The sequence below is a fragment of the Alligator mississippiensis genome, chromosome 3, assembly GCF_030867095.1.
Source record: "Alligator mississippiensis isolate rAllMis1 chromosome 3, rAllMis1, whole genome shotgun sequence".
Lineage (NCBI taxonomy): Eukaryota > Metazoa > Chordata > Crocodylia > Alligatoridae > Alligator > Alligator mississippiensis.
In genome coordinates, this window is record NC_081826.1 from 216,931,129 (window position 1) to 216,956,782 (window position 25,654).

The 25,654-nt window shown below is 44.3% G+C and overlaps 1 protein-coding gene and 1 long non-coding RNA gene across 4 annotated transcripts in view; one reads left to right on the top strand and one right to left on the bottom strand.

Moving 5' to 3' along the window:
- The first annotated feature begins 782 nt into the window (after nucleotides 1-782).
- Nucleotides 783-25,561, top strand: LOC132249545 (uncharacterized). Its single transcript, XR_009461029.1, has 3 exons — nucleotides 783-857; nucleotides 11,421-11,835; nucleotides 25,364-25,561. It is a non-coding gene; the product is annotated as an uncharacterized LOC132249545 (long non-coding RNA).
- Nucleotides 5,021-25,654, bottom strand: part of GRAMD2B (GRAM domain containing 2B) — a 72,658-nt gene continuing 52,024 nt past the window's right edge. For 2 of the 3 annotated variants that reach the window (XM_014608703.3, XM_014608706.3), the window contains exons 6-14: nucleotides 21,115-21,210; nucleotides 20,087-20,158; nucleotides 19,883-19,963; nucleotides 19,147-19,258; nucleotides 11,953-12,075; nucleotides 11,542-11,629; nucleotides 10,865-10,966; nucleotides 8,851-8,947; nucleotides 5,021-6,175 (exon numbers count right to left, since the gene is read on the bottom strand). In XM_014608703.3, the coding sequence (XP_014464189.1) occupies nucleotides 6,134-6,175; nucleotides 8,851-8,947; nucleotides 10,865-10,966; nucleotides 11,542-11,629; nucleotides 11,953-12,075; nucleotides 19,147-19,258; nucleotides 19,883-19,963; nucleotides 20,087-20,158; nucleotides 21,115-21,210 (813 nt within the window). In that variant the 3' untranslated portion in view covers nucleotides 5,021-6,133. The remainder of the gene's footprint in view (nucleotides 6,176-8,850; nucleotides 8,948-10,864; nucleotides 10,967-11,541; nucleotides 11,630-11,952; nucleotides 12,076-19,146; nucleotides 19,259-19,882; nucleotides 19,964-20,086; nucleotides 20,159-21,114; nucleotides 21,211-25,654) is intronic. The other variant, XM_014608704.3, reaches the window with a different exon arrangement.

Below are 25,654 nucleotides of genomic sequence, written 5' to 3' on the forward strand. Positions count from 1 at the left end.
TTGCCTTTCCCCCAGGCCAGTGGGAGAAACATCCCTGTTAACTGCAGTGGAGCCAGGATTTCAGCCTTAGGAAGTAGCAAAATCTGCTACTCATCACTCTTTCCCACACTTCCTGGCCGTGTAGAAGGCAAAGCTTCCTACTGTCTTCACAAGATGGGGGCCCATGTTCCTTTCTATTTCCCTTGTAGTGAGCAAGGAACATCTGCTCTTTATTACTGTTGTTTCTTCCTTCTCCCCCTCTTTCTTTGCCCAGGCATTTCTGAGCCCTCAGCAGCTCACTCCAGTGTGGAGTGAAAGTTACTGGCATCTATATATTGCCTCATGAGCAACAATCCCATGTTGCATTTTGACCATGATCTAACAAAACACCGATGAGGTGGCTAAGCCATGCATCATTATTCCAAGTTAAGAGCAGATGAAACTCAGACAGATTTTTTTAAATGATCTGCTGAAGGTCAGACAATAAGTCAGCGACACATTAAAGACAGGAATGCAATCGTGGGCTCTAACCACCACACTGTGTTTCCTCAAGGTACAGCTATGCAGTAATTACTCTTCTTCCTTCATTAGGCAGAAGCTACTTTACCTTTGCTTAGACTCACCTTACCTGGAATCCTGCCACATAGGTTAGAGGGCACTCATCAGCCTCAGGACCTCTTAAAATAATAAACTTGGATTACTCATTCACCACTGCAATTATTTATTCTGTTCACCAGTGCTTAGTGATAACTCTTTAACCTGCCTTCTCTGCTTTCCAGCCTTACATAAGGTAGATTCAGAATATTACACCTCCTGCAACTGTCTCAGAGTAGAAACATGTTTGCTGTTCTAGTGGAATAATGGATCTGCTTCATTTTGTGAGTGGAAATAACTTAGAGTTAAGTGTTTGTCTCAGCCTTTTTTTTTTTTTAAGGAGCAAAACTTCTCTTCACTCTCCCCGACCGAAGTTTCCAGGGACAGGACAAATTAAGTCAGGTTCCTTTCTTTACACGATGCCCATATGCTTCTTTGCAGATATAAAATTTAGCATTGTGGCTGGTTTTAATTGTGTTTCTGTATTTTAATCAACAGTGATATAGCCCAATCATAGTTTAAAAGAAAACAAATTTTATGTGCAAGCTAATTATGAATCACTTTATAAAAAAAAAAATGCTCAGCTCTGGGACAAAATTCCTAATTGTTCCCCTATTTGCACTGTTCCTGGTCAGCAATGTTTTTAAGTACTGCCTAAAACAGTATTACCATTACTACAACTTCTGCTATAGCCAAGTAATAGCAAGCACTCATTTTTCAGCACCTCTGGGAACTCCTTTGCTGTGCTGCCCAAGAAGCCAGACTGTAGTTAAACTCACTACACCAGTCTGTATTTTATAACTTGAACAGAAGGAGAAAGTATTCTTGGTGGGGTTAAAAGAGCCAAAATTATACCCATAGGAAGGGCTGGGAATCTCTGAGCTAGGAGTCATGCAAAAGTCATGTCTAACTAGAAGCCATTTTAGGCACTTACGTTAAATTAACATTGCTTGCTCTATACTGTAGATAGTTTGGTCAAATGATCCTGTAGTTAAAGAATTGATGTTGGTTTGCTTTTTAGACGCTTTTTTATAGGCTCTGGGTGGTTGTTTTTTTCCCTTTAGTCATTTAAGGCATGAATGATTGCTACTTGTACCACAGCAGGGGCTATTTTTGTGTCCTTTCCCCCCTACCTCCCCCACCCAACCCCCACTAAAGGCAACACCTGGGGTACCCCCTCAGGACCCCCCTTTAATTAAACTACTACTGCTGCTGTGAGCACTCCCATTCTCTTCCAGGAATACCTTTGGTCCTGTTGTAAATGTCTGCATTATAAAAAAACAAACAAACGAAAAAAAACACACCAAACAACAAAAACAGGCACCAAGTTGAGTCTGCTTGCATGCTCATGGACTAGATTAATCTTACAGGCTATTACACCCCTGACAGTGCAGAGAAAAAACCCTGAACAACACAGCCCTTGGTCTAATATATTAGATGACCATTTTCCCTCAAAGCACAGGTGACTAATTGTAATAGCTTTTAATATCTAGGGGAGGAGAGGACTGTGACACGCAGGTGAATTCTTAGAACTTCCTGAAAAATTAAGTGACTTTATAGAACGTCTAGTTGGGCACTCAGCATCACTAACTGCTTCTGAAAACTCCAGTTATCTATAGTCCATTTTCTTTTTAAGCTTCTGGAAAACAAAATTACTCTTTGGAGAAGTCTAGCACGCGCTTTTTTTCATCCATTTCTTTAGAAGACAGTAGATCTTAGCTAACTAGCTTGATCTCTCTTTTACACTTGCACATGGAGTATCTTAACACTAAAGTTGAGATGAACCTGAGATGTATGTAAATCAGAGCTTCCCAGAATAGTATGCTGCTGCATCCTAATTCCTGTTCATAGGTGGGACAGTTGGATTTTTCCTTCAAAGTAATTTGATTCTTGTTTGGGACCATTTCTCTCTGCCTTGTACTTAACAGGAATTGCTTGAGAAGATTATTTCCATCACCTTCAAATTTAGAACCCTCTCCTCTCACCAAGATGGAAGAACATAGCTCCATTTCATCTCCATAAAAAATTAAAAATGAATAATATTCACAAATGTTAAAATGCTCAAGACTGGGGTAAGCCTTGTCCTTAACCTTTTTCTGCTCCAGGCTGCACAAAAGGGTGAATCAAAGTGATGGGTGAATCAAAACAGACAAAATTTAGTACTCTTTCAAAATATAGTGTCATGGAGAAAGCTGTTAGCTCTTATTTGATAACCATTTTGTACTTCAATTTCCGGGATCAGGGTCACTGCTAGCCTACAGCCCTCTTCAGCTGTATTATTCTGGTGTGGTCAAGAGCTGTGTTGGGTTAGAGAAGGTACATGAAACTTTAACTTCCTGCGTGCTGCAGAGGCTTTATAGAATTTGCCTCAGAATCAACTTGAGGAAGCCACATCAACCCAAAGTGAATCCATTGGGCACTCTTTCCACCTGGCATGGAAAGAGTGCACTTTGGGTTCAATCCACTTCTGCTCCTGGCTCAGCTATGCAAATCTTCTGTCCTGTATTATTCATGTACAATTTTCCCAAAAGTGCACAGCAACATGCTACAAGTATAGAGCTAGATCCTTCAATTGGCCAAGGTGTTATCACAATTTATACCGAAGACCTTATCTAGTGTACAGTGTGGGAACAATGAAAAGTCTCCCATTGGCTTTGGTTCAGACTCTAGATGCTTTGTGCCTAGTGGGTTGTACTAGAAAGAGCAAGACAGATTTGCAACAAGATCAGTATTTCTGATTACAAAAGGTTATGTGAGGTCTGTGTATCGTAACCTGGGGACCATCTGTGTTCCCGTGACACAGAGGTGCTCAACCTTCTTGCCCCAGAGCCTGGATCTAGTATATGGGATCTGGACCATGAGGGATCCAGACTGTGTGCCAGGTCTGGCTGCAGAGTATTCCACATGCTGGCCCCACCACAGATCAGTGATAAAGCACATATGGCCAGATTACATGGCCCATGAGGCTCCCCAAGGGTCTGGAAGTTTGGGAACAGGGGAGCAGCAATTAATTCTGCCACTGGTTTCCTGCTGCTTATTTCTGGACTCCTGGGGAGCTATGGGGGCTGGATGATTGGGCTCTGTGGGCTGGATTCAGCCCGTGCTATTTGAGCACCGCCTCTATGAAAGGTTTGGTTTAAGCCTGCTACTTCACAATGAGCTTGGAGCAGGTTAGCCTCTGGGGGACTATGGTCTAGCAACAGAGACCTGATTGGTCCATAGAAAAATGTGTGAATGAAGGCAAGTGTTTAATAGCAACAATATTTAAGCAGACCATTGGGCTTTCTCCCTTGTACTGGCTACTGTAATTTTTGTCCAGCTTGGGTAGCTGGTTCTGTCTGGTTGACAGTGTGCTGTGTGATGTTTGGCCCTTGGATTGGAGGAATAAACCCTGTTCCTAAATTTGGTTTCCCATCTCTCTATGCATCAGTGAGACTTTCACCAACAATCTGCAGAACAATAAAAGCTTATGGCACGGGCAGTGTGGCAGGGCACTGTTGGTGCCGGCCACTTTAAGGGCCAGAAGGCAGCAGCCGGCAGGTGCCTGATGAGGGCAGCCATTTTAGATTCAGGGCTGCCCATATAAACAGGGCAGTTTTGCTGTTGGGCCAGGTAACAACATTGCCGGGCTGCTGGTATCATCTGGAGGTAAGGGAGGAGCTGTAGGGGATGTTGTAAGGAGGCTCCTGGCTCTGGGTATGACCTAAAACTGCACCCTGCCGGGAGTGGGTGGCCTGGTGGGGCTCTCAGTGATGCGGGAGCCCCCAAGAAATGCCAGGTCGGTTACCACCCCGGTGAAAGGTGGGTCGGGGCGCTATAACCCCTAGCCCCACAACCGGGTGAGTTACCCCTTTGTAAGGTCTGGAGGATGGACCCCCAGAGAAAGTGAGTGGGGCCATAGATTCAGGCCTGTCTGGACTTCCCCTGACTGGTCCAAGCTGGGGCCAGGACCGGAAGGGTCGAAGGGCTGGGGGCCCCCTCGAGGGATGCCCAGAGCTGAGGGCCTGGGGTTCTCCCTGGCCTGGAGGTGGACCAGGGCTAGTGAGCCAAAGGTCCTGGGGGGGATCGCACCTGAAGAAGAAGCAGTTCAGGGAGCTATGCTGCCCAGGATAAAGGTGGATGAGGCTGCTGGAATGGAGGGGTCACAGAGGGGTTCAACACTAGGATTCTGGGGCCCAGCGAGGGGCCAGTGATTGTCAGGACATCTGGATGCCACCTGCAAGGCTTGGGCTGTGGTGTAGGGGAGGAACGGAGCCTCAGATAGCATCCCCCTGGCATCGGGGCAAGCAATGGGCAGCCTCCCGCTTAACTGACATCTATTAGATACCAACAAGGCATGGCGGGTGAGAAGGTGGGCAGTTAGCCCAGAAACAGGTGGGCGGGCCACAGCGAGATCGGCCCTGAGAAGGCCCCGTTACAGGCGTATAAAAGTGACATCAACACCACACTTTTTTAAAAGTTTATTTAAACAAAGTAATGTACATTTCACAGAAATGGTTATAAAATGCATAGCATATATTTTAAAATACTGTTTTTTATAGGTCTTATTTTATGCTAATATTGCCTTATGGAAACAGATCAAAGAATTAGAAAAAACCCCTCAATTACTTTAATTTAGGCTCTATGAAAACAATAGCATAATGTAACAAAAAGGAGTCAGCCACTTCATTCACTCCAAGAGAATGGTTTCTAGTTACTATAGTTTCATTAATTTGACAGGTCTCATCATGAAGAATAGACAGGGGTCAACAACAATAAGTCCCATGATTCAGCAGCTGTTGAACAACTACACTGCTAGGACCATATTCAACCCTCTTAAGTTGACTTGGAGTCCCAGCACTGAGAAGCATAAGGAAACTATATTACAGGGATAGATCTTAAATCTAAACAATTTTTCTAGGAACAGTGCTTGAATAATACACTTACGCTGCTATCCTAATTTTGAAGAAGTGTTCACTGGAGGCGTGGGAGAGGGGAAGACTATTTTGTAAAAATCTGAGAGCCTGGATCAAGCCCAGGCAGTAAGAAGTTTGACACATGCCTAGATTTTGGAGAAGTGTGCCATAAGGATGGACAAATAAAAAGATGTAGTATTTACTTTTGACTACTATAAACAAGACTGGGATCTCTGTAAAATAGAATGCATTTTTGCTTATACTGTTTCAGTAATTAAGATGTCAAGGACCAAGTTCTGGTCTCAGTCACAGCTGTGTGAATGAAAGATCCACATACTGAGGTAAAATGGAGTTATTCCAGATTTAGACTTGCATAACCAAGAACAAAAATTTGCCCTCAAACTATAAAATCACATTGTTATTTATACATCAATAGAGACAATAGGGGGAAAAAGTTAACTTGAGAATACCTGGATATAGTTTATTGCACAAAGATAGTCTACCCTCCACATTCTTGGGATGGAAGAGCTACTGCAGCAGTCTAAATATGGCTTTGGATTAAAGAAAGGACACTAACTCTGGCCTGCAGAGTTCACAGCTGTGTTTGGATCTGCTTATCAGAAGCAGAAGAATGAGGTATGAAGTAGCCCCAGAACATCAAGATGTCATTCGCCATCTTCAAGTAGTCTTCGCAAGTTGTTTTGTATCTTAAAGAAAAGAAAAGGTAGTGGTGAGACGAAATTAAATCAGGAGGTTCAGCTAATGTCAGTGCTTATTGACACAGCAAGTTAGAAAGCTCTCTTCAATTAACATGAGCATGCCAGTTAATTCAGTCACTATGGTGGCCATTTGTGTACATTTAAATGGTAGATATACTTCTAAATGGATTTTTTTTTTTTCACTGACTATCAACTTAACTGGGGATGCTAGAAGAGAGAGGCATGGACTTTGGAACATTTTCTGTTCCACAGCTGCCCTTCTCTCCTACTAGTTTTGAGTTAGAGAGAAATAGGTGTACTCCATCCTCTGAAAATTAGGGGGAAAATATCTATACTCCACATGTGGAAGGGGACGTATTTCCTACACCCAAGTGTAAGCTGCCTCAAGACAGCAGCCAATACCACAGTGTGGACGTAGAGCTCTACCATTAGTTCCAGGACCTGTGTCACAAAGCAGAACAAGGCAGCTAAAATGAATCATCTTTGACTCAAGGAAGTGTGTGCTGTGTTAATTTTGTGTAGATGACCATGTTTTCCTGATTTCTCTCACCTTGCCACAGGATGTCATGGTGGATATTTCACCAGACTCTTAACTGTCTTAACCATTGGTTACACATAGCTAAATTTAGATCCCAGACCCTCGCTGACCCATAATTAGAGGGTGGTTCTAAAGAAACTCTTTCCATCTCATTTCCTCCCCCACATTACCAAGCATGAGCAAGAGATAATCATATACCTTTCTCCCCTAAAAAAGGGAGTAAGGGGCAGATGAAATTAGGTTTAAGGTTGATATTTTTGTGATCTGCTCAGAGACTACATTTTAATTTTAATTTTCCTACTAAAAGAGGTGGAGGAATTAGCCACAAACTTTAGCCAGGATTTGAGAGATCCATTTGGGATTTTCTCCTCTTCCAGTCATGCACTTATCTGCTGGATGCCCTGGTACATTTAGCAGGTACATACTATAAAACCTAGCAAAATACCACACCTAAAATGCCAAGGTATTCTGCTACTAAGCTGGTGGGAATTCACTGGCTGCAAGCATAGAAGGCAGTAGAGCTAGAAGTACCACAAGGATCTTATTTAAAAAAAAGTGAGACCGAGAATCCAATTACAAAACAGATTTTTTTTGTGGGTGGGGGTATGTGCACTTTTTTTAAATAAGTTTTTTTCCCCCTCCTTTTGAAAAGCTAATGAGCAGAAAAGAAAGTGAGCATGCTTTAATATACATGAACCACAAATAGCTGATTAGCAACCCTCTAAATTAGCGCTTTGAACTCTTCTCTAAAAAGTGCTAATGGCACAAAGAGAGAGAGATATTGATATTGCAGCAACTTTTTCTCAGTGGACACCTAGACTATGACACTATATTGACAGCAATTCAAGAATGAGGCCAAGCAAAGTTAAGACCTTGTTAAAGGGTTCGATTGTTAGGCTGAAAATGAACAAAGCACTTAGCTTTAACATACATGCTGAGGGCCTACTGAAATCCCTGGGATTTAAAACCTAGGCTTGCATGCTTTGTTGAACCTTACGTGAGTGGTCCCATTTAAGTGGATAAAGATTGCAGCATGAGTGTTTAACACGCGTTACTATTTGGTTTAAAAAAAATAAAAAATAAAATCCTCCTTTCATGCTAGTTGTAACCAGTAACATGCTACTGAAGTCAATAGCATTACTCCAGAAGTATAGAAGTGAGGGTAGAGAATAATGCTACCTACAGATCTTTGTCATATGCTAGCATGATATTTGTCAACTCTCAGCTAGAAGCAACCCAAGAAGTTTGCTTTAGCCAAAAAAACCCCTAATCCTCCCACCTGCCCAAAAACCCAAAACAACCCCCCCCCAAAAAAATGAAAAACAAAAAACAAAAAAACTGTACTGTGGACTTTGCCAAAATTCTGCATGTCAAGACACTGTCTTGCCATGATGACAAATAACCCCTATGATTTCAGGACATAGGAATTGAAATAGAAAGATTATTAAAGATGCAGTTTACAGGCTGGCGTTGTGGAATAAAGACACTGATTTTCATGATCAGCTCCCAGCAGTTGACATGTAAATTTAACCAAGTGGAAATACACCTTTCTGTCTACCCTTGTTTTCACTGAACTTTCCAGCTGAGGCTGGCAAGTGTATTTAGTTCTGCAATTAGTAAATGGAAGAGAGCAAAGGTCATCTTCAGAGACCAGACAGCTGGCACAACAGCATTCATGTTACTGAGCAGTAACAGGCAGGTTCCAGCCACTTTACTTGCAGATAGCAGAATTTCAACAGCTTCTATTTTAGGGACAAAACATACTGGTGACACAGATCTTAAAAAAGAGTAAAGGTCAGAAATAGTTACCTTACTGAACAGGGATGAAGATTTTTGAATTTACTGGGATTTTTGGGAACTTTTGAACTTTTACTGGGAACTTTTAAACTTACTGGGATTTTTGAATAATTTTCAATAAATGTCTCTGCCTTACCTCAGCCTTTCATAAAAGGCTGTACTGACAGGTATGCCTAGCCTTTACTGTTATTGTCCATCTCGGGGGGTCCAAAGTATGTAGTATTTAGGGGATAATATACTGCAGAAGACTGGTAAGCACAAGAGGTTCTCATTGGCTGACTACTTCAGCACTTGCCTAGTGACCTTATTATCCACAATAAAGAATTACCTTTTCCAATTTAATGAGATTAGCTGTTAATTCATCACAGAGGGCATCAGCATTAATTTGCAGATGGGATCCAAGGCCTCCTTGTGCTGGCTGTCTTCTAAACAAAAATAGCAAGTGCGAGTGAAACGGAGACAAACAAGAGGTAAAGTGTACATGGAGAAGAATGAGGGAGTTGAACAGGTACATTGCTAGAGCTAAACTTGCTTACAAGAGTACAACATGGAAATAATTTTTGAATAGTCTACTGGTTTAAGTTTACAGAAATATAGGTGGAAAACCCATAAGCCATTTCCACTAGCCATTTCCATGTCACAGGGTGCAAGTGAAAGGAAAGTGAACCTAATGTACTTCCAACAGTCCCATATTTGTAATTTGCTTGAATCCATGTCATAGGGTGCACCCTATGACATGGATTCAAGCAAGTTACAAACATGGACTGTTGGAAGTACATTAGGTTCACTTTCCTTTAAGCATCTGAATATTGCTCGAAGGGTGAACATTATCTTCCTTCTCAATCAACGAGTCAGAAAGTGGTTCTCATTCAAGTTAAAAACCAGGAAGAACCTTATCCTATATCAAGTGCTTGGGGATGCCCCCCCCCCCCAATAAATCTAAAGGAATTACCTTCCTTCCCCCTGCCCCACTTTTTCTAAAAGCCCAATTATGTCTTGTCAGATTGATGAGGTTGTCATGAACTGGCGGCCCAGAAAAAGAGGGAATTAACAAGTTTAAGGTAACTTGAGCCAAGATTTTTGTACTGGGGTTGGGCCCTTTAAAATACCTTTCAGACAGGCCTACCCAGTTGAGGCACAGGGCTACCTCTCATTTCATTGGTCCTCTTGTTCCTTTGTCTGCTTGTTTTTCAGGTGGTGCTTTTCTAGCTGGCTACTTATGTCAACATTGCAGCCACATTTACTGTAGACAGCAATTTTGCATTGCTGTTTACAACTTTTTGTGCCCAATCAGGAAGCGGGCACAAGAGAATGTATGTAGTTAAGTACAGTTCAGTGCTAAAAAGCTAGATTATTTCTCAGATATTGGCTGGGGTGGGGAGAGGACGGTATCACTACATAGACAAAAGAAGTTAGGGAGCCAATATCAAGGATGCTATTATATTCTTGCCAGTGCAAAATACATCTCTCTGCACTCTAACTACCTTAGTGAGTCATTTCTAGTGTAGGCAAGGCCTAAATTGGTGCATCAAGGACGGGGAAGTCAGACGGATTCAGCCCTATGACTTGGGATCTGTATTTAACCAAGGTACATAGGCTATGAAACTGCAACAAAAGCTTGTGGGAGAATTCCATTAATAAGTACAGCATACAGCAGAAGAAGTAACCTGACATTGCTCCCAAATTTCTGGTTGAACAGAACTGGGTAGCAGTCCATAATCGGCATATGGCTGCTCTAAATTAGTGTGGAGTAGCATACTGACAACTATAGCAGCTCTGAAATCTGGAGGTGCAGAGAAGGAAGAATTCTGCTCCCTCTTTGGTATGCTTTTAAAAAGATTTCTCCAAGAATCTTGACTGGGGATTAGAGTTCATTTGGATAGGGCATAAGCACCCCTTTCTAAAGAGGATGAATAGCAGCTCACACCAAACAAAAAATATTAGAAAACTAGCCTGGAGGTTTTGAAGAGCCTGTTGTGGAGATCAAGGGTATAGGCACAGAAGCAAAATTACTGTGAAATAATGGACAGTGGAAACTTTTATAGTGCACTATCTACCCTACAACAGCTTCCCACATACATATTTTCCCAGGTGGCAAATGACCTCCAATAAAACCCTGACTCTCGATTCAGTAATTGTCATGTAGTTAAGATTATTCCTTAATTCTTTTCTTTTAAGTTCATTTATACCTTATGTCTGCAAGAAAAAGAATAAGGAGACTGGACTAATGCAGATTCACAAAATAAATTGCACTTTGTTGCTTATCTGATGTGAGGCCTTTTGAAGAACACAGGACCAACAGAAAAGATAATTGTATTAGTTAAAAAATGATGCATTCTTACTCATTAATGTGGGAGTCAAAGGAAGTCATGGAAACAAGTCGTTCCTCCAGGACATTGATTTTGTATCTCATGTAGAGTGTAGAAACGATTAGTATGCAGACGCTGCAGAGGAAGAAAGAGACACAATAAGAGAGCTACATTAGTTGGGGTGTGGAATCTGTACAGGATATAGCTGAAAATACTTGTTTTACATTATTACTTGTACACTGTACAAGTGTTAGGTTGAGATTTGCCTTAGAGATTTGGATTCCCAAATATTTCACAATCACAAAATTTTCAAAACCTCAGGTTTAGTGCATAGAGCTTTGCTAAATGATATTTTGAATACATGTTCAAGGGGTTCCCCTCCCCCCCTTTTAAACTGGTTATAATTACTCTAGAGGTTTCCATGGGTCATAGGCCACAAACAGAAATTTTCTGCTTTCTGCTGGCTCTGATAGAGCAGGACAAATGTTACTGTGAAGTGCTATTCACAGTTCCCTACTGGTTTACAGATAAATAGAATAAACTGCTGCTTTTTGCACTACAAAGGTGACTTTTTTTTTTTTATCTCTAGTTTTAGATTGATGCAACTTCAGTGAAAAAAGCTCAGAACTGGGCTCAGAAAGTTATAAAAATCTAACTATGAAGAGAAGTTCCTGCTTTTTGATGGTCTTGGTAACAACTTGTCCACTTACAGGATTGTATAGAAAATAAGAACATGATTCAGAGATACACATTTCTGGAACTTCATTTGGTGGAAGAATCCAAGGGCTCCAGAATGGCCTGTTGCAAGAAGAACAGAAAGCGTTTTCAGAAGCACAGCTGGGCAGTTCTGCACCAGGGGTGGCAGCGGCACACAGGGTCCCAGTAATGGCTAGGCTGCAGGTGGTAGCTGCTATTTTTGCACCCCCATGAAAGTCAGCACCTGGGCTGGTGTCCTATTAGCCCTTGCTTAGTTACAAGGGCAACACCCATCTGGACTGAGACAGGTAAGTTTACAAACATGTAGCTGAGTAAGTGACTTCGGGAAAGGGGTGGGGCATAAATCCTCAACTGCTGTGCATGACTTTATGTAGAACTAGCCAAATCAGCACCAGATTCCTTACCATGTCCAGGAACTTTCCTGGCTTTTTCCTCTGCCACGTGTTTACTGTGCATTTCTGTGTGACTAGACTTCACCTCAGACTTGGAAAATTTCAGATGCGTCTGTGTCTCAACGATATGATAGTCTGTCAAAATCAAGATTGTTATTTATTTAAAACTTAAAAAAACCCCACAGAAGACTATGACTTTTCAGTAGCTCACATTAAAAATTCTTGTCCTCAGATTCCTGCTCTACCCACCTCTTGCTAATCCAGTCTAATCCCATTCTGTTAAAAGTTTTATTGCATACCCTAACTATGGTATGAAAGGATGTCCAATAATATATTAAGAAATTAGCTGTCACTTGCAGTTCCTTTCTTCATGGTCTTCTCTCCAGGGATTAAAAAAAAAAAGGGAATATGCAATTCCCCCCCCCACCCCTTGTGCACCTTGCACTTTGCAGAACACAATGAACTCCTCTCCATTCAATAATGAGGAATAAAAGATCTACCATCTTGTGCAACTAGGGAGAAGGTATGAGAATTAAAACAAAAAACAAATAAAAACCCCACTCCTTACTGGGTATGAGAGAAAGGTAGGATTAACTAATTTGGCTAGACCACGGAAGTATAGAAGTTTTGTATTATGAATGGTATTAGCACACATGTTGCTATCCAACACTAAAATGATCACATCTACTTGATAAAATCTGGAAGGGAGGGGAAAGAGTTCAAACTCCTAAGAAAGACTACTCCCGAATTAAAACTAAAACCTCGTGTTAGGTGGTCCTAAGTAAAGAAAATGTATACTTTCTCTAATTAGACAGATGATGCTTTACAATGAATAATATAACATCTTATGTCTTATAATAATGTCATATTTTTATAACATTATTAATACCAGACAACTGGCACATTCATCCATACATTGCTATAGGCCTGGTAGAATAGTAAAGCAGAATTTTGCCTTATTTCTATAAATTGCAAGCATTTACAAGTGTGTTCCAATTTTAATTCACGCATCCAGCATATTTCAGATGCTTGGAAAAAACTCTAGTAATGGATTTATTAACATTATAGAGATTTATACAAGTGTAAGTCTCTCTGGAGGCCAACTTTGGACACATTGTTCAAATGACCAAAAATACACAAAATTAATTTACAATGAGAAAGCTGGCTTGCCAGGCTCCTTTCATGAATTAGTGGAAAAACCTGAAGCACCTAATACTTTCCAAGACTTCAAGGCTTTGGAAATATGTAAAGGTTGTTAAGTGAGGGATGAAGCATTTCTTTACCTAATATAGTTTATGGGAGGAGGGGAGCAAGCCACACAAAAAAACACCAAAAACAACAGTCTGGTGTTCACCAGTCCTGAACCAGAGGAGGAAATTACATGAATACTTAAAATACAATTGCTACCTATCGCCCCTGCTTCTGCTCCCTTGCCCTCTATTTGCATCTTCCCCCAACCCCACAGTCTTTGTGCCCCCTATTAGTCCCTTGCTGCTTACCCTTGCTCTGGCCCCAGTCTGGGGCAAAGAGTATGTTTGCTCTGGCCCCAGCACAGCAGTAACATCAGCTCAGGCTAGGCCTTGGAGCTGGAGCTGTCATGGGCCTGGAGCAAACATACTCCATGCCTCAGGCTACAGTGGGGCTGGAACAAGGGTAAGTAGCAAGCTGGGAGCAGCAGGGGGCATGTGGGGGAGAAATGGGACCCAAGTCAGTGGGGAAGGGACAAGGGGCAGTGGGGTAGCAGGTGAATTTAAGATGATCCTCCCAGCAATTAGGTTCTATACATGGGGAAAAAAAAAGTTTGTTATAATCTTTCATGTTTGTTTATTTTTTCCATGTATACAATTGAATTATTGGGGGGGACATCTTAAATTAAGATTTAGGTAAATATGGTATTTAAAATTAATGTGGTATATAATACTTCATGAACTCAACCGATTTCCAGTGACTAAGGAATCAGCACAGTTATTCTGGATGTTTTATAAGCAAAAAGGAAAATCAGCTCTGTAAAGATTTGAACATGGGCATGTTGTTTTTTACATGAGAAGTTCCATTTGAATCAATGCAGCTACTCATGAGTGAAGTGAAATGCATACAGTTTACTTTGCCCAGCAGACATGAGGGATGAGTATGATGCTGTGATTGTAGAGGTCTATATTTGAGTGTCTATAGCTCAAGACCACAGGGAAGAGTAGGTGAATGGCATTATCTTTGTAGTGTTGAGACCACTACTGTTTAGGATGGCTATATAGGCTCCATTAAAGTATTATTACTTTACTCCATTAAAGTGTCCCACTACCTTTAATGAGTTTATTATAACCTTCCTGTGAGAGAAGGAAATGTAATTGCTAAAAGATCAGAAAGGGTTCTATAAAATACTGCAAAAAGTGTTTCACATGCAGAGTACATGAATTACAAGGGGGAGAATAAGTGGGCTTGACCAATGTAGCATACTTAAAAAGGTAGCTTGATCAAAGTCTGAATAACAATAGAGAGAAGACTTTAATCTAGGAGAAAAAGGCATAACAGGATCAAATAGCTGGAAACCAAATATATGACTTAAATAGGTTTTCAGTCTTTCTCAATCATGTACTTTGGGAGCAGGTGATGTAGACCTACTGCTCTGTTTTCTTACATGTTTTGAGCACCAATACCCATATGCAACATAGCATCACTGACTTCTGATTTAGCACTATTAAAGTATGCACATGCATTTGCTGTGGTACCAGTTTACTCAAAAGTAAATGGTGCCAGGCAAGCATCTACATGTGCAGAGTGGGTGCAGATTTGCCACCAATCTGCTCCAGGCTCTGGCTGCAGCTGCCCTATTCAAAAGGTAGCTCTGCTCTCTGGCCAACCACTTTCCAGGCCAGGAGCAGTGTGCCCAGTACAGGGATAGCACGCAACAGCGCTCTCCTTTCTGCCTTTGTCTCCCTGTGCTATGGCTGCCCCAGCCCCTGCCAGTGATGTTCAGCACCCTGGCCTCCTGCTGGCGTGCCGTGCTGATGGCCACCTACACCATGGCTATCTCACCCCCCTGAACTACTCCACGCGCAGCAACTGGTTACCTGCCCACTGTCTCAGGGCTGCCGCAACGTGCCTGCCACCTTGACCCTGTCTGCCTGGCTGGACCCCACCAAGGATGCTGATAATGGGCTCTAGGATGCCATGGCTGGAGCTCCTGTCACCCTCCTGGGCCTCCAGCTCTGCCGCCTCTAGGCCTGCCAGGCCAGCCAGGACTGGTGGCGGCACATTGTTTAGCACACATGGGGTGATAAGCAGTGGCTGGAGGCCTTCTGCATGACCTGGACCACCTTCCAGGTGTACTGGAGCAGCTCTGGCCACACCTGGAGTGGCAGGACACCAGCATGCAGCTGCCCCTCCCTGCAGACACTCACTTGGGCCCAGCCCTGCTCAAGCTGGCTGCATACCATGGGGGGCAGTACATTGGCCACCTGTTTGGTGTGGGCAAGGCCACCACTGGGGTGGCCATCTTGGAGGTGTGTAGAACCCTCCAGGATGTCCTTGGGGGACATCGTGCTCCGCATGCATGACTCCCTGGTGGTGGTGATGGGGCTTTGTGTCCTGAGATTCCTCCAGTGCATCATGGCCCTGGATGGGACCCACATTCCTGTTACCTGCCTGACGCATGGAGACTGTCCCTATTACAGCTGGAGAGCTTTCCCTTTGTGGTGCTCCAGGCCATTGTGGACCACCACAGGGCCTTTACGCATGCCAGCACCATGTCTTCAGGAACTCTGTCCTGCCATGCCTAGTGGAGAGTGAGCACTTTGTGCTGGGGGTGCTGGACCTGCAGCTGGACACTGTGGTGGTCCTGCTCCTCCTCATTGGGAACCCCACCTACCCACTCTTGCCCTGGCTCATGGGGTCCTACACTGGCTACCTGGACCCCTGCCAGGCCCACTTCAATCTGTGCCTGGGTGGGACCTATGCCCTGATGGAGTGTGCCTTCAGCCACCTCAAGGGCCTCTGGTGCACCTGCCAGTGGGGGCCAGGGCACTGGGTGCTGGAGGTGCTGGTTAACTACCTCCTCCAGCACTCTCTACTTTAGCCCACGGACCACCCCCCACCCTTTGGGTCTACCTCCAGCATGATGCTCACTGCAGACACGTCACACAAGAAGGTTTTTATTCCCCTCAGATCAAGCACAGCCCCCCTCCCTCTTCAATGGCAGGGCTGGGCCCAGGAAGGGGGTGGGTGGCACCAGATCTGGGGCAGGGACCAGGCTAAGGGCTTCTGGCTACCGGAGGTGGCACAGAACCTCTTCTCAGGCCCAAGCAGGGGCCTGTTGCTGGGCTGTGGGTGGCTGCCAGGAGCTGCACCTGGAACTCCCTGTTCACCCAGTCATGTGCCTCTTCACACTGGTCCTATGCTTCCTCACAGATGACATCCTCTGCCTGCCACCTGTCCTGGCAGGCCACATCCTTCACCTGCCAGGTGGTCCTCTGATGCTGTGACCAAGTGGTCCAGGAGGAGGTTCCTGTCCAGGGTCCTCTGACAAAGTCAGCATATTTGAAGGGCCCCAGCTATGGGCTGTAGTGACCCTGAAACTGCATCCTGGCTGCCAAGTGTGGCCTCTCCCTGGCTTGTTGTTGTAGGCCCTGTAGAGCCATGAGAAAGGTGTTTGTGCATTTGCTACATTTCACAGATAAGATGCTCTGTACCAGGGGCCGTGCACTGCCTGCCCTCAGATTGGGGGTTGGGTGTGCATGGGTGCCCAGGGACCATGGTAAGTCAAGTAGGCAAGCCTGGCCCAGGTGGCCACTGGCCAACACTGGCTGAGACCCCCATCCCCATTCACTCCCTGTAGGGGGTCTTCTCCAGGAAGGTGCCCTAGGGGCTGGCAGGCTGTTGGGTGCTGGCCACAGGCAGCCTGTCTCCCCCGTCCCTTTCTAAGGGTGGGACAGGCCAGGCTCCTGGCAACATTTGCTGCCATGGCTTCTGATCCCATTGCCCATCTCCTTCTGTAGGCCAGCCTGTCTCCTGCACTGCCGTGCAGCCCACGGCACCTGGCTTAGGGGTCCCTGACTATGAACTGCCTGCACCCCCACCCTCCCCATAGGGGTCTTCTCCAGGAAGGTACCCCAGGGCCAGCCCTCTCCCCTGTAGTGCTGCTGTGCCCTGAGCATGCCTCTGCTGTGCATGCCCAAAGTGGTGCATGTGGATATCTGCGTGGACCAAGGGGCGCCCAACCCACTATGCCTTGCTGCTGCTGCTGGCCATGGTGCCCTGGGCACATCTGCACACCTGACACAGGACCCTGAGCTATTACAGCATGGGAGTGGGGCAAGCGCGGACTTCCCTGCAACCTCTGCCACTACCTGGAGGGCTACCTGTGGCTACACTACATGTCCCTGCCCCTCACTGCTGAGGAGGACATTGCTATCAGCATCAATGCACTGCCTGGTGTGAGAGGTCCATCGCAAAATCATTCACAAAGTTGGTTTATTGCCCAGCGTGAGAGGTCCATGCCTGCCTAGCTGCAGGGGCATGGGCTGCTAAATAAGTTTTTGCACCATCTCCTGCCTCCATGTATGCTGTGGGGGAGTGGGGGGGAGGGAGTGAGGGGGGAAACTCAGGACCAGGTTGGAGAGGGCCCTCACTCCAGGGTGGGCCTTACCACATGGCTGGGGCTGGGGCTAGCGTGACTGGTGGCTCCAGCTGGTGTTGGTGTGGCTGGTGGATCCAGTTGGATGGCGTGTGGCTCCAGGTGGTGTCTTTGGATGGCAGGGCACAGCGGGTGAGTGCCCGGCTGGGGCCCCGCTCTGGGGAGAAGCTGCTGGCAGCTGGCAGTGTTATGGCCAGCTGTGTCTTGTGGCTGGCCCTGGGGCTGAGGAGTTGGCGCAGCAGGTGCTGGTCTGGGCTCCCCGAGCTGCTGGTGGACATAACAGCCAGGGAGCTTGGTGGGATAGGCTGCTGGATGTCTGGGGGGTCACTGTGCGTGCTAGGCCAGAGTAGGGGCTCAGGAAGGCTGCCTGTGCTGCTGTAGACAGCACAGTTGTGGCCTGGGTCCTGGGGATGTCTTTTAGTTGCTGCATAAAGGGCATGGACTTGCAGGCACTCCCTGACAGATCACTATGGTTGGTGATGGCAATCTACTGTGCCCACAAGGTCTTGATCTATATGCGGCACTGCCATGCCGACAGGTTGTGCCTGCACTCCTGCATCCGGCCTGATAGCCCATCAGACATGGACATTGGTGCACCCACCCTGCTCAAATAGGTGCTGCACCTCTGCCTTGCCCCACAGTGCCATCAGGTTGCCAGTTTCCTTCTGTGACCAGCTGGGGCCCTAGGTGGCAGACATAGGCATGCGTATATGTGGTAGCAATGACGAAGCCAACGTGGGTCTTGCTTTGGTTCTCTGGGCCTCTGCGCAGCTGTCCCTGTGCTGCCATCTGCCTGCAGCACCCAGTGCAGGGATCCAGCCTGGGACTGACAGCCTTGTGGCTGAGGCAATGCCCCGCAACACCTCCAGGCTCAGCACAGGCTGCTGAGGGTGGGCAGGTGGAGCTGGCCTCAGCAGCCAGAAGCTGCCTACAGCAGGGCCTGGGGGCTGGTAGGCCTGGCTGGAAACTGCAGCAGCCTGGAGGCCTGGATGATGTGGGCCTCACAGTCACGTGGCACTGCAGTGCCAGGTAGCAGTGCTGCATTGCAGGCAGATGGGGCCAGCTGGCCTGTGGCCTGCCCAAGGGGACATGGGGCCTGGAGTGGCCTCAGGCTCCCTGCTGGTGTGCCCCAGGGTTCAAAATGCCTGCAGGCTTTTAAAGGCTTAAAAGGCAGAGGCTACTATAGAGGAAGCAAATGCAAGTATCAAATTTACTTAAGTGTAGGGTTCTTTACTGCACAGTAAGCATGTGCACATGTAGATGTGCATGCTTACTGCACAGCAAACTATGCTACAGCACAGTTAAGCATCTTGTGGAGATGCACCCAGAGTGGTTGAAAACCTCAGCCATATCTGCTTGAGTTTACAGGGAACCTAAGGCTGAACCTAGAGTAACTAAGGTGGGGACATGGTTTGAAATGTTTTTTTACCTCCAGAACCAAAATGCAGTCAGAGAGCTATATTGAAATGAAAACTGAGAGACCTGAGAGAATAATCAAGACTTCTTCCTGCCTCCTCCCAAACACTCATACTTTCATATTATAACAGTCATACTTCAGGCTTTGCAATTATGCTAACCTTGGAAGTGTTCCAATTCAGGGGTCTGAGAACCACTACTGCTAGACTCTTCCAACTCTCGTCTCCGATGACGTACTATGCCATCCAAATCTGAGTACTCTTCATTTAAATCCTGAAGGCAAAAGGGTCATCAGGAGAGCCAGGAAAACCCCAAGAAATTATACAGATTATTCCCCATCTCTTCTCCCACCTCCCCACCCCAAACTGTACCTAGTGTAACAGACTCTGAAACAACAACTCTTTATATCATGAAGTATGACTATAAAGCTTCAGTTCTGGGTGAAGTTTATATGTCAAGCAGTAACATCAACTCTGTTTTGACCAGTCAACTGAACTAATATATAGGGGATGGACTGTAAGCAAAGCTTTGAGAAGCCTGTTGGGCTGCCAACCCTGACAACTGCAGCAAGTTGCTTCCTCTGCAAGTTAGCACAGAATATTATGAAAGACTGGGTGTTGGATCTTTCTTTATTGCTAGATATTTCTATTTCCATGCATAACATGAATGGACTGTATACTCAGGACAGGTGCAGACACTGCATGTATTCATGCCTTGCTCTGTACATCCAGCTCATACCCAGGAAGCTATTGCTAGTTGCTATTTGGGGTTTAAGAAAACCCCACAAAAACCTGTTGTGGGGAGTTTTCCTTCCATTTGGGACATTGTACAAAAATGTGTACCTTTTGGACTTATACTGAATGAAAACTTATCAGGAAAAAAAATCAGCCTTCTTACCAAAGGCAGAGTAGTAGGACGATCAGCCCTGAAGCTGTTTTCAGCAGAAGATGGATTAGGACTGTTGCCAACACTTGTGCCCTGACAGCCATTTCAAAAAATAAAAGCAAAAGACAAGACCCAGTTATCTACTTACTAAATCCTTAACAAAGCAGTTGTAATGAACACAACTGAACAACATAGCTTTGCTCTGTTAATACTAACCTCTAGATGCCTACAGACAGATTTTAATAATTTGTCGGTCCTGTCTCTTGAGAGTAAGGAGACAAATATGTACTGAAAAACAAAATCATTCACAAAATTGGCTTATTTTTTAAGGAAACATTTTGTAGAGAAAGGTGAAACTTGTGTGCTTAAGGGGGGTGCATCTGTTGGTTTGGTGACTCTCATAAGTTAGTAAACAAAGGCTCACAAATGTTGAAGTAAAGGACCCACTTTAAAAGAGTATAACGGATCAGGGACAAGACATCATACAATCTGCCAAATCCTGAAGCTCATACCTGGGCAAAACTAGGGTGGTTTGCCAAGCCTTAGATGAGACTGAAAGAGGACAGGGAATATGCTTCAGCGAGATGAAATTACTCTCCCTCTGCATCATTATATCTAAAAAACAGCCCCCTTTCATTGCAGATGTTGTTCGAGATACTCAAGTTTTGGGTTGTTTTAAAATTATAAACAACATTTAAAAAAAAAAGGGTGAATACTAGTGTGGGCTGCTTATCAAGCGCAACTCAACTGAAATAGATGGTGGCCTCCTATCCAACTGATAACAAAGGAGAACCATAGATGTTGCAGACCTGGCTACCAATCCAGGTTGTGACAGTTTGCCTCCCCAGCTTTTCAACTGCCTCCCAGATTGCTCTGAAATAAATTTCAGCAGTAAGCAGGGAATGAATATTTAGAAAGGTGCTGGTACCCTGATCCTCTTTAATCCCTTCTCCCTCTTCTACTAACTACAGAGCTCCAAGCTGAAGGAGATCCCAGGGAAGAAGAGAAAGAATGGCAATGAAATTTGTTCTGTCCTCCTACCCACACAGGTGGTAAAGGTGGTCCAGAAGCCAAATCCTGCAGTGTTTGGTTTTGTGTGGCTGTAAATGATTGATCACATTGAGGGGAGTCCTGGTCACATGTTATATATGGCTATCTGATCCTCCTGATTTTACCCTAATAGACATTGGCTATAAACAGAAGAAGAAATTGAGGAGGAAGATAACTATGCTGCACAAACTTACCCGCTCAGTGGCAGTAGCTATGATCAAAGCATTTGGCACCAGAAGGGCAGTTTTGGTTTTCTTTATCAGCGTTACTGAGACAACAGGTATACTAATCTGAAAGGAGATCATTATATTAAGAGCACTGAGCAATGTAATACTTCAATAGCATTTGTGGTCGTTTACAAATAGTCAGTTGTATGACAACTACTCTATTAACATGAAAAAAAAAAATCAAGAATGCTGAAATGTTATCTGTTCTCATTATCTTCCAGGTCCTTCTTTTGATCATTTCAGAGGATGTGTGTTGATGTGGGGAAACCCTGATTTTTAGATCTTTTTTTGCTTTCTCATTAGCTGGTTTATCAATTAACTAAATTTTTTTCTTCCCTCCTTTGGAAAGTAGAGTTTTCAGACATAGTCTGAATTAGTTCCATTTTTGCAAAACAGCTATTCAGGAAGTAATGCCGCATAAGTGAGGTTCCACGCAGAAACTTCCTTATTTATGAAAGAAATGCTCCAAAACCACAGAGATGCAGGTCAAAAGAATGAGCACACTGAAATTATTGTGTCCCACCATTTGTAAAGAAACTAGCTTACAGGAAACAGCTGAGTAAACAGTTCAGTTCTTTGATCATTATTAAAAGGATCATACAACATACCCATGCTTAATATACTTTAAGATAATCCTAATGGATATCATCCACCTTTTCATTGTGCACCTGTCAAATATATCACAAGTCAGTATGACCTTATTTTTGTCCTCCCTACTTTATTGTTAGATGTAATTTCATTAGTGATCAGCTTGTTGAATTTTAGGGTATTTTGATCCAGGAGTTTTGTATGGGCCCCGTTTTAAAAACCTATATTATTCTGTGTTATTGGGGGGGGGGGTGGAGGGGGAGGCAGGGCAGTTAGTAGGAAGACAGGCAGATATGATCGTTTAGGGTACATAGCCATCCTGTTAGAATTATAAGAGATGGGCCAGTAAGTGACCTTTCATAGCACAAATGAAAGCAGATACTACTGCAGGGTAATATACCATTTCAAGACTGCTGCTTTGCATAGTGGGTCTTATTAAAGACACAAAATAAGCAAAAGCTAACAAGGGGTATGAAGCCTTTATCTAAATATTTCATTCTAACTCCGTATTCTCTTCCAGGTTAACCCTCCAACTTCACCAATATTTTTGCTTAGGATGGACATAATATTTTGTCAAATGCTCAGTTTAGCAATGGGTACGCTGTACCTCTGTCTGTAAACTGAAGAAGCCAAGGCTTTTTGGCTGAGCTGAGGTTCTGGCCATGTTAGAATGATTAGAAAGGGTTAACAGCTAAAACTGAAAACTTTGAGGCAGGTAAAGTTGATTAGTTTGACAGTACTAGGTACCATCACCCTGGCTGAGAATCACTGGTCCAGAACAGAGTCATGTGGAGAAGAAGAATGAAGTGGGAAACTGTAGCGTGCCATACTATTCTGCGATATGAAGCAAACACAAATAAGGATTGCAAGGCTCCACATGGAACACGTGGAACAATGCTTCAAACTGATCTGCTAAGTGTTTAGAGGTTTATCCAGCACGGTAATAAAATCTCTTCTACTTATAAACACAAATAAGGCTTCTCCATTCACCACAATCCAACCCTGATTGCATGCATTTCAATAGAACTCACTCAGGGCCCATCTACATGTTACACTTAAGATGTGATTAACCAGTTAATCACATCTTAAATTATAACCCAGCCACACATTCAAACAATTAATGGAGTGATAAAAGGAATAAACCACAAAGTTATTCCACAAAATAAGTGTAATAACTTTGCAGCTCTTTACTATCACACAATTAATTGAATGTGTAGCCAGGGGCCCCTTCAGCTGACCAAAACACCCAGCCAGAAGACCTCCATGAGCACCCCAGAGCCTGGGAGCTCAGAGCTGATGCTGGGAGACCATAGATGGTGCAATCTCCCAGTTGTGGGGACACCAGGAGCACCCCTGTGACTGGAAGACTGCATCAGCTAATTTGCGAGCCCACAATCATGCTTCTTGCCATGCATGTGTGGCATTCGCAGGAAACTCAACCAGTGTTGTAGCAGCTAAGTTTGGTGCCCAGAGCAAAGCCTGCAGCAGCAGCCTGCCCTCACCCCATGCACAGATCCGGGGGGCACACCTCCCCACCCCCATGCTTGCCTGGGTGTGCACACAGTGGCGGGGGCTGCCCTTCCCCTGTCCCTGCATCTCCCCACCAAAACAAGCTGCTCACAGCTCCATCCCATGCTCCTCCCCGGCTGGGCAGTGTCCGTTGGTGCCCCTTTGCTTTGGTGCCCAGGGCAGTTGCCCACTCGCCCCCAACTTGCTATGGCACTGAGCGCGACTGTGTGGATCATGCATCAGATCCTATTGTACTTTTACCTGCATGTATAGATGAGCCCAAAGAGCATGAAGCACTTGTGGCTATTGATTAGAGGACTTAAGAGACATTCAAGGTAAGAAGCTGATCAGATCACGTAGCAATAGCTAAACTAATAGCAGTCCTGGGTACCCACTTGGAGGATGGTGCGTGCAAATATAGCAGCCAGCCAGCTGTGCTGCTCCTGCCCAGGGCAGAACTGCTCTGTTACATCTTTGTCATGTAGGTCTAGTGCCTTTTTTTTTTTTTTTTTTTAAGAGGAGACATTTCCTATAGTGTATTTTCCAGGTTCCCACATTCTGGGGGTGCAGTGGGGAAGCTAAGGGTGAGTTGGGGGATGTGGCATGGTAGGTAGAGAAGGAAGGGGGAGGTGAAGGGAGGAATTATGTGGCTTCTGGTGCTCCAAGGGCCCCACTAGCAGAGGTATGTTTTCCCTAGCCACCTAGAGGTTGGATAGCTGTTAGAAAGTTCCTGATATTCATCTTATTTTACAACTCTTATTTTTCCCAAAATTGTATCCCCAGTTCTGCTAAAATTGTATCCAGAGTTCCCTTTTCCTCTGCTTTTGGCACCCATGAAGTTTGTAGGTTTATTTCATATCTATTTGTCTGTTAGTTGCTGCTTAGTTAAAACAAAAACAAACAAACCAACAAAAAACAACTCTTGGCTCTTTCCTCATAATTTAGTCCCTCTTAGTTGACAGTTGTTATGTTTCTTTGAAACCCTTCAATTTTTTCATTATCTTTTCAATAATAGGTGCTCATATCCAAGCACAACAAATCCAGGAGCAATTTCATTATAAATAAAATATAAACAAACAAACAAACAATATAAGTACATAAATAGTCCCCAGTTTTTCCATATTATCTATTCTCAGGTTTACTCATCCCATTTAGCTTGAGGAAAGTGGATTATGTTTCTTCTTGTGCATTAAACTTCATTTTTCAAAATCTGAAACTCAATTTGGGTTAGAATTTGCCACTTTTAGAGTGTGTAGATATCCAGTCCAAGTAAAAGATAATCTTATTAGTTTTAATAAAACTACGCACTTAGTAAAGCACTACTTGGTATGAGCCAAGGTTGAGGTTGGCAGAATCTGAATTCATTCATGTTTATTTCCTTATCTGGACCACGTCTGCCGTTACCCATTTGTGTCAGCGAATGAACCCTGACTGAATAGAATCCATCAAGTCACACTGAGTCACAACTTAGTTACTTGAGTCATGTAAGACTCTTCAATCCTATTTCATCATCTTAATATTGCTTCAGATTAGGAGGAATTCCCTGGAGATTTTTGACAGGATCTCCTTCCTCTGTTGGTTAAGTGGCCATGGAGTTACGCAAGTCAAGATATACTGCACTGGTATCCTAGAAGTTATGTAAAAGGTGTGCATCTGAATTTAGTTTTCATTCAAGGAGTTGCACAAACAAGCTTAGGGCAAAAAGTATTCCCACAAAAGGACCAAGCAAAAACAGTAAGATCAGCCACATTAGTTTCAACAGGGTCCCAAGGATTAGAAGCCTGGATAATTACATTGAAAACTTTAAGCTCTTGGGACATGAACTGACTCATTTTCTGAATGTGCAAGCCTTAATTGGAGTCCTTGCAGTACAATAAGAGTTGCGCAGATAATGATCCAGAATGTAGATCCCAGCATTCTCCCCTTCCTAGCATCCCATGAAGAACAGGAAGGGACACTGGGAGAATACTTCTGTCCCTGACTTCAGTCCCTCAGTTCAATCACCACTGTCTTTATTCAGTCACTGAATTGCTATTGATTGTGTACTCCCACTCATCTGCAAACAAATGCTCTCCCTATGCATTGTGCTTCTCATTCTTGCCTCCTTTTGTCCCTCTAGCACAAGACTCCATGAAGCAGAACAAGGAATGAAGCCCTTGTCATGCTGATCGTGCCTGCCTTGCCCTCATCTCCCTATTTTACTGCAATTCCTGCGATCACAGACCCGATGAAGAATGTCCTGCATTCAAAATGTTGTCTTACTTTATCCCAACTGCATAGTTGGTCAAATAAAACATACCGTCCTAAAAAAATTCTTGCCTCTTGTCTATTTTTTTAGCAGACTTTTTACCCTGACAGTTCTTTGGGCCAGGGATCACATCTTCCTTTGTGCTGGTTGCATATATATAGT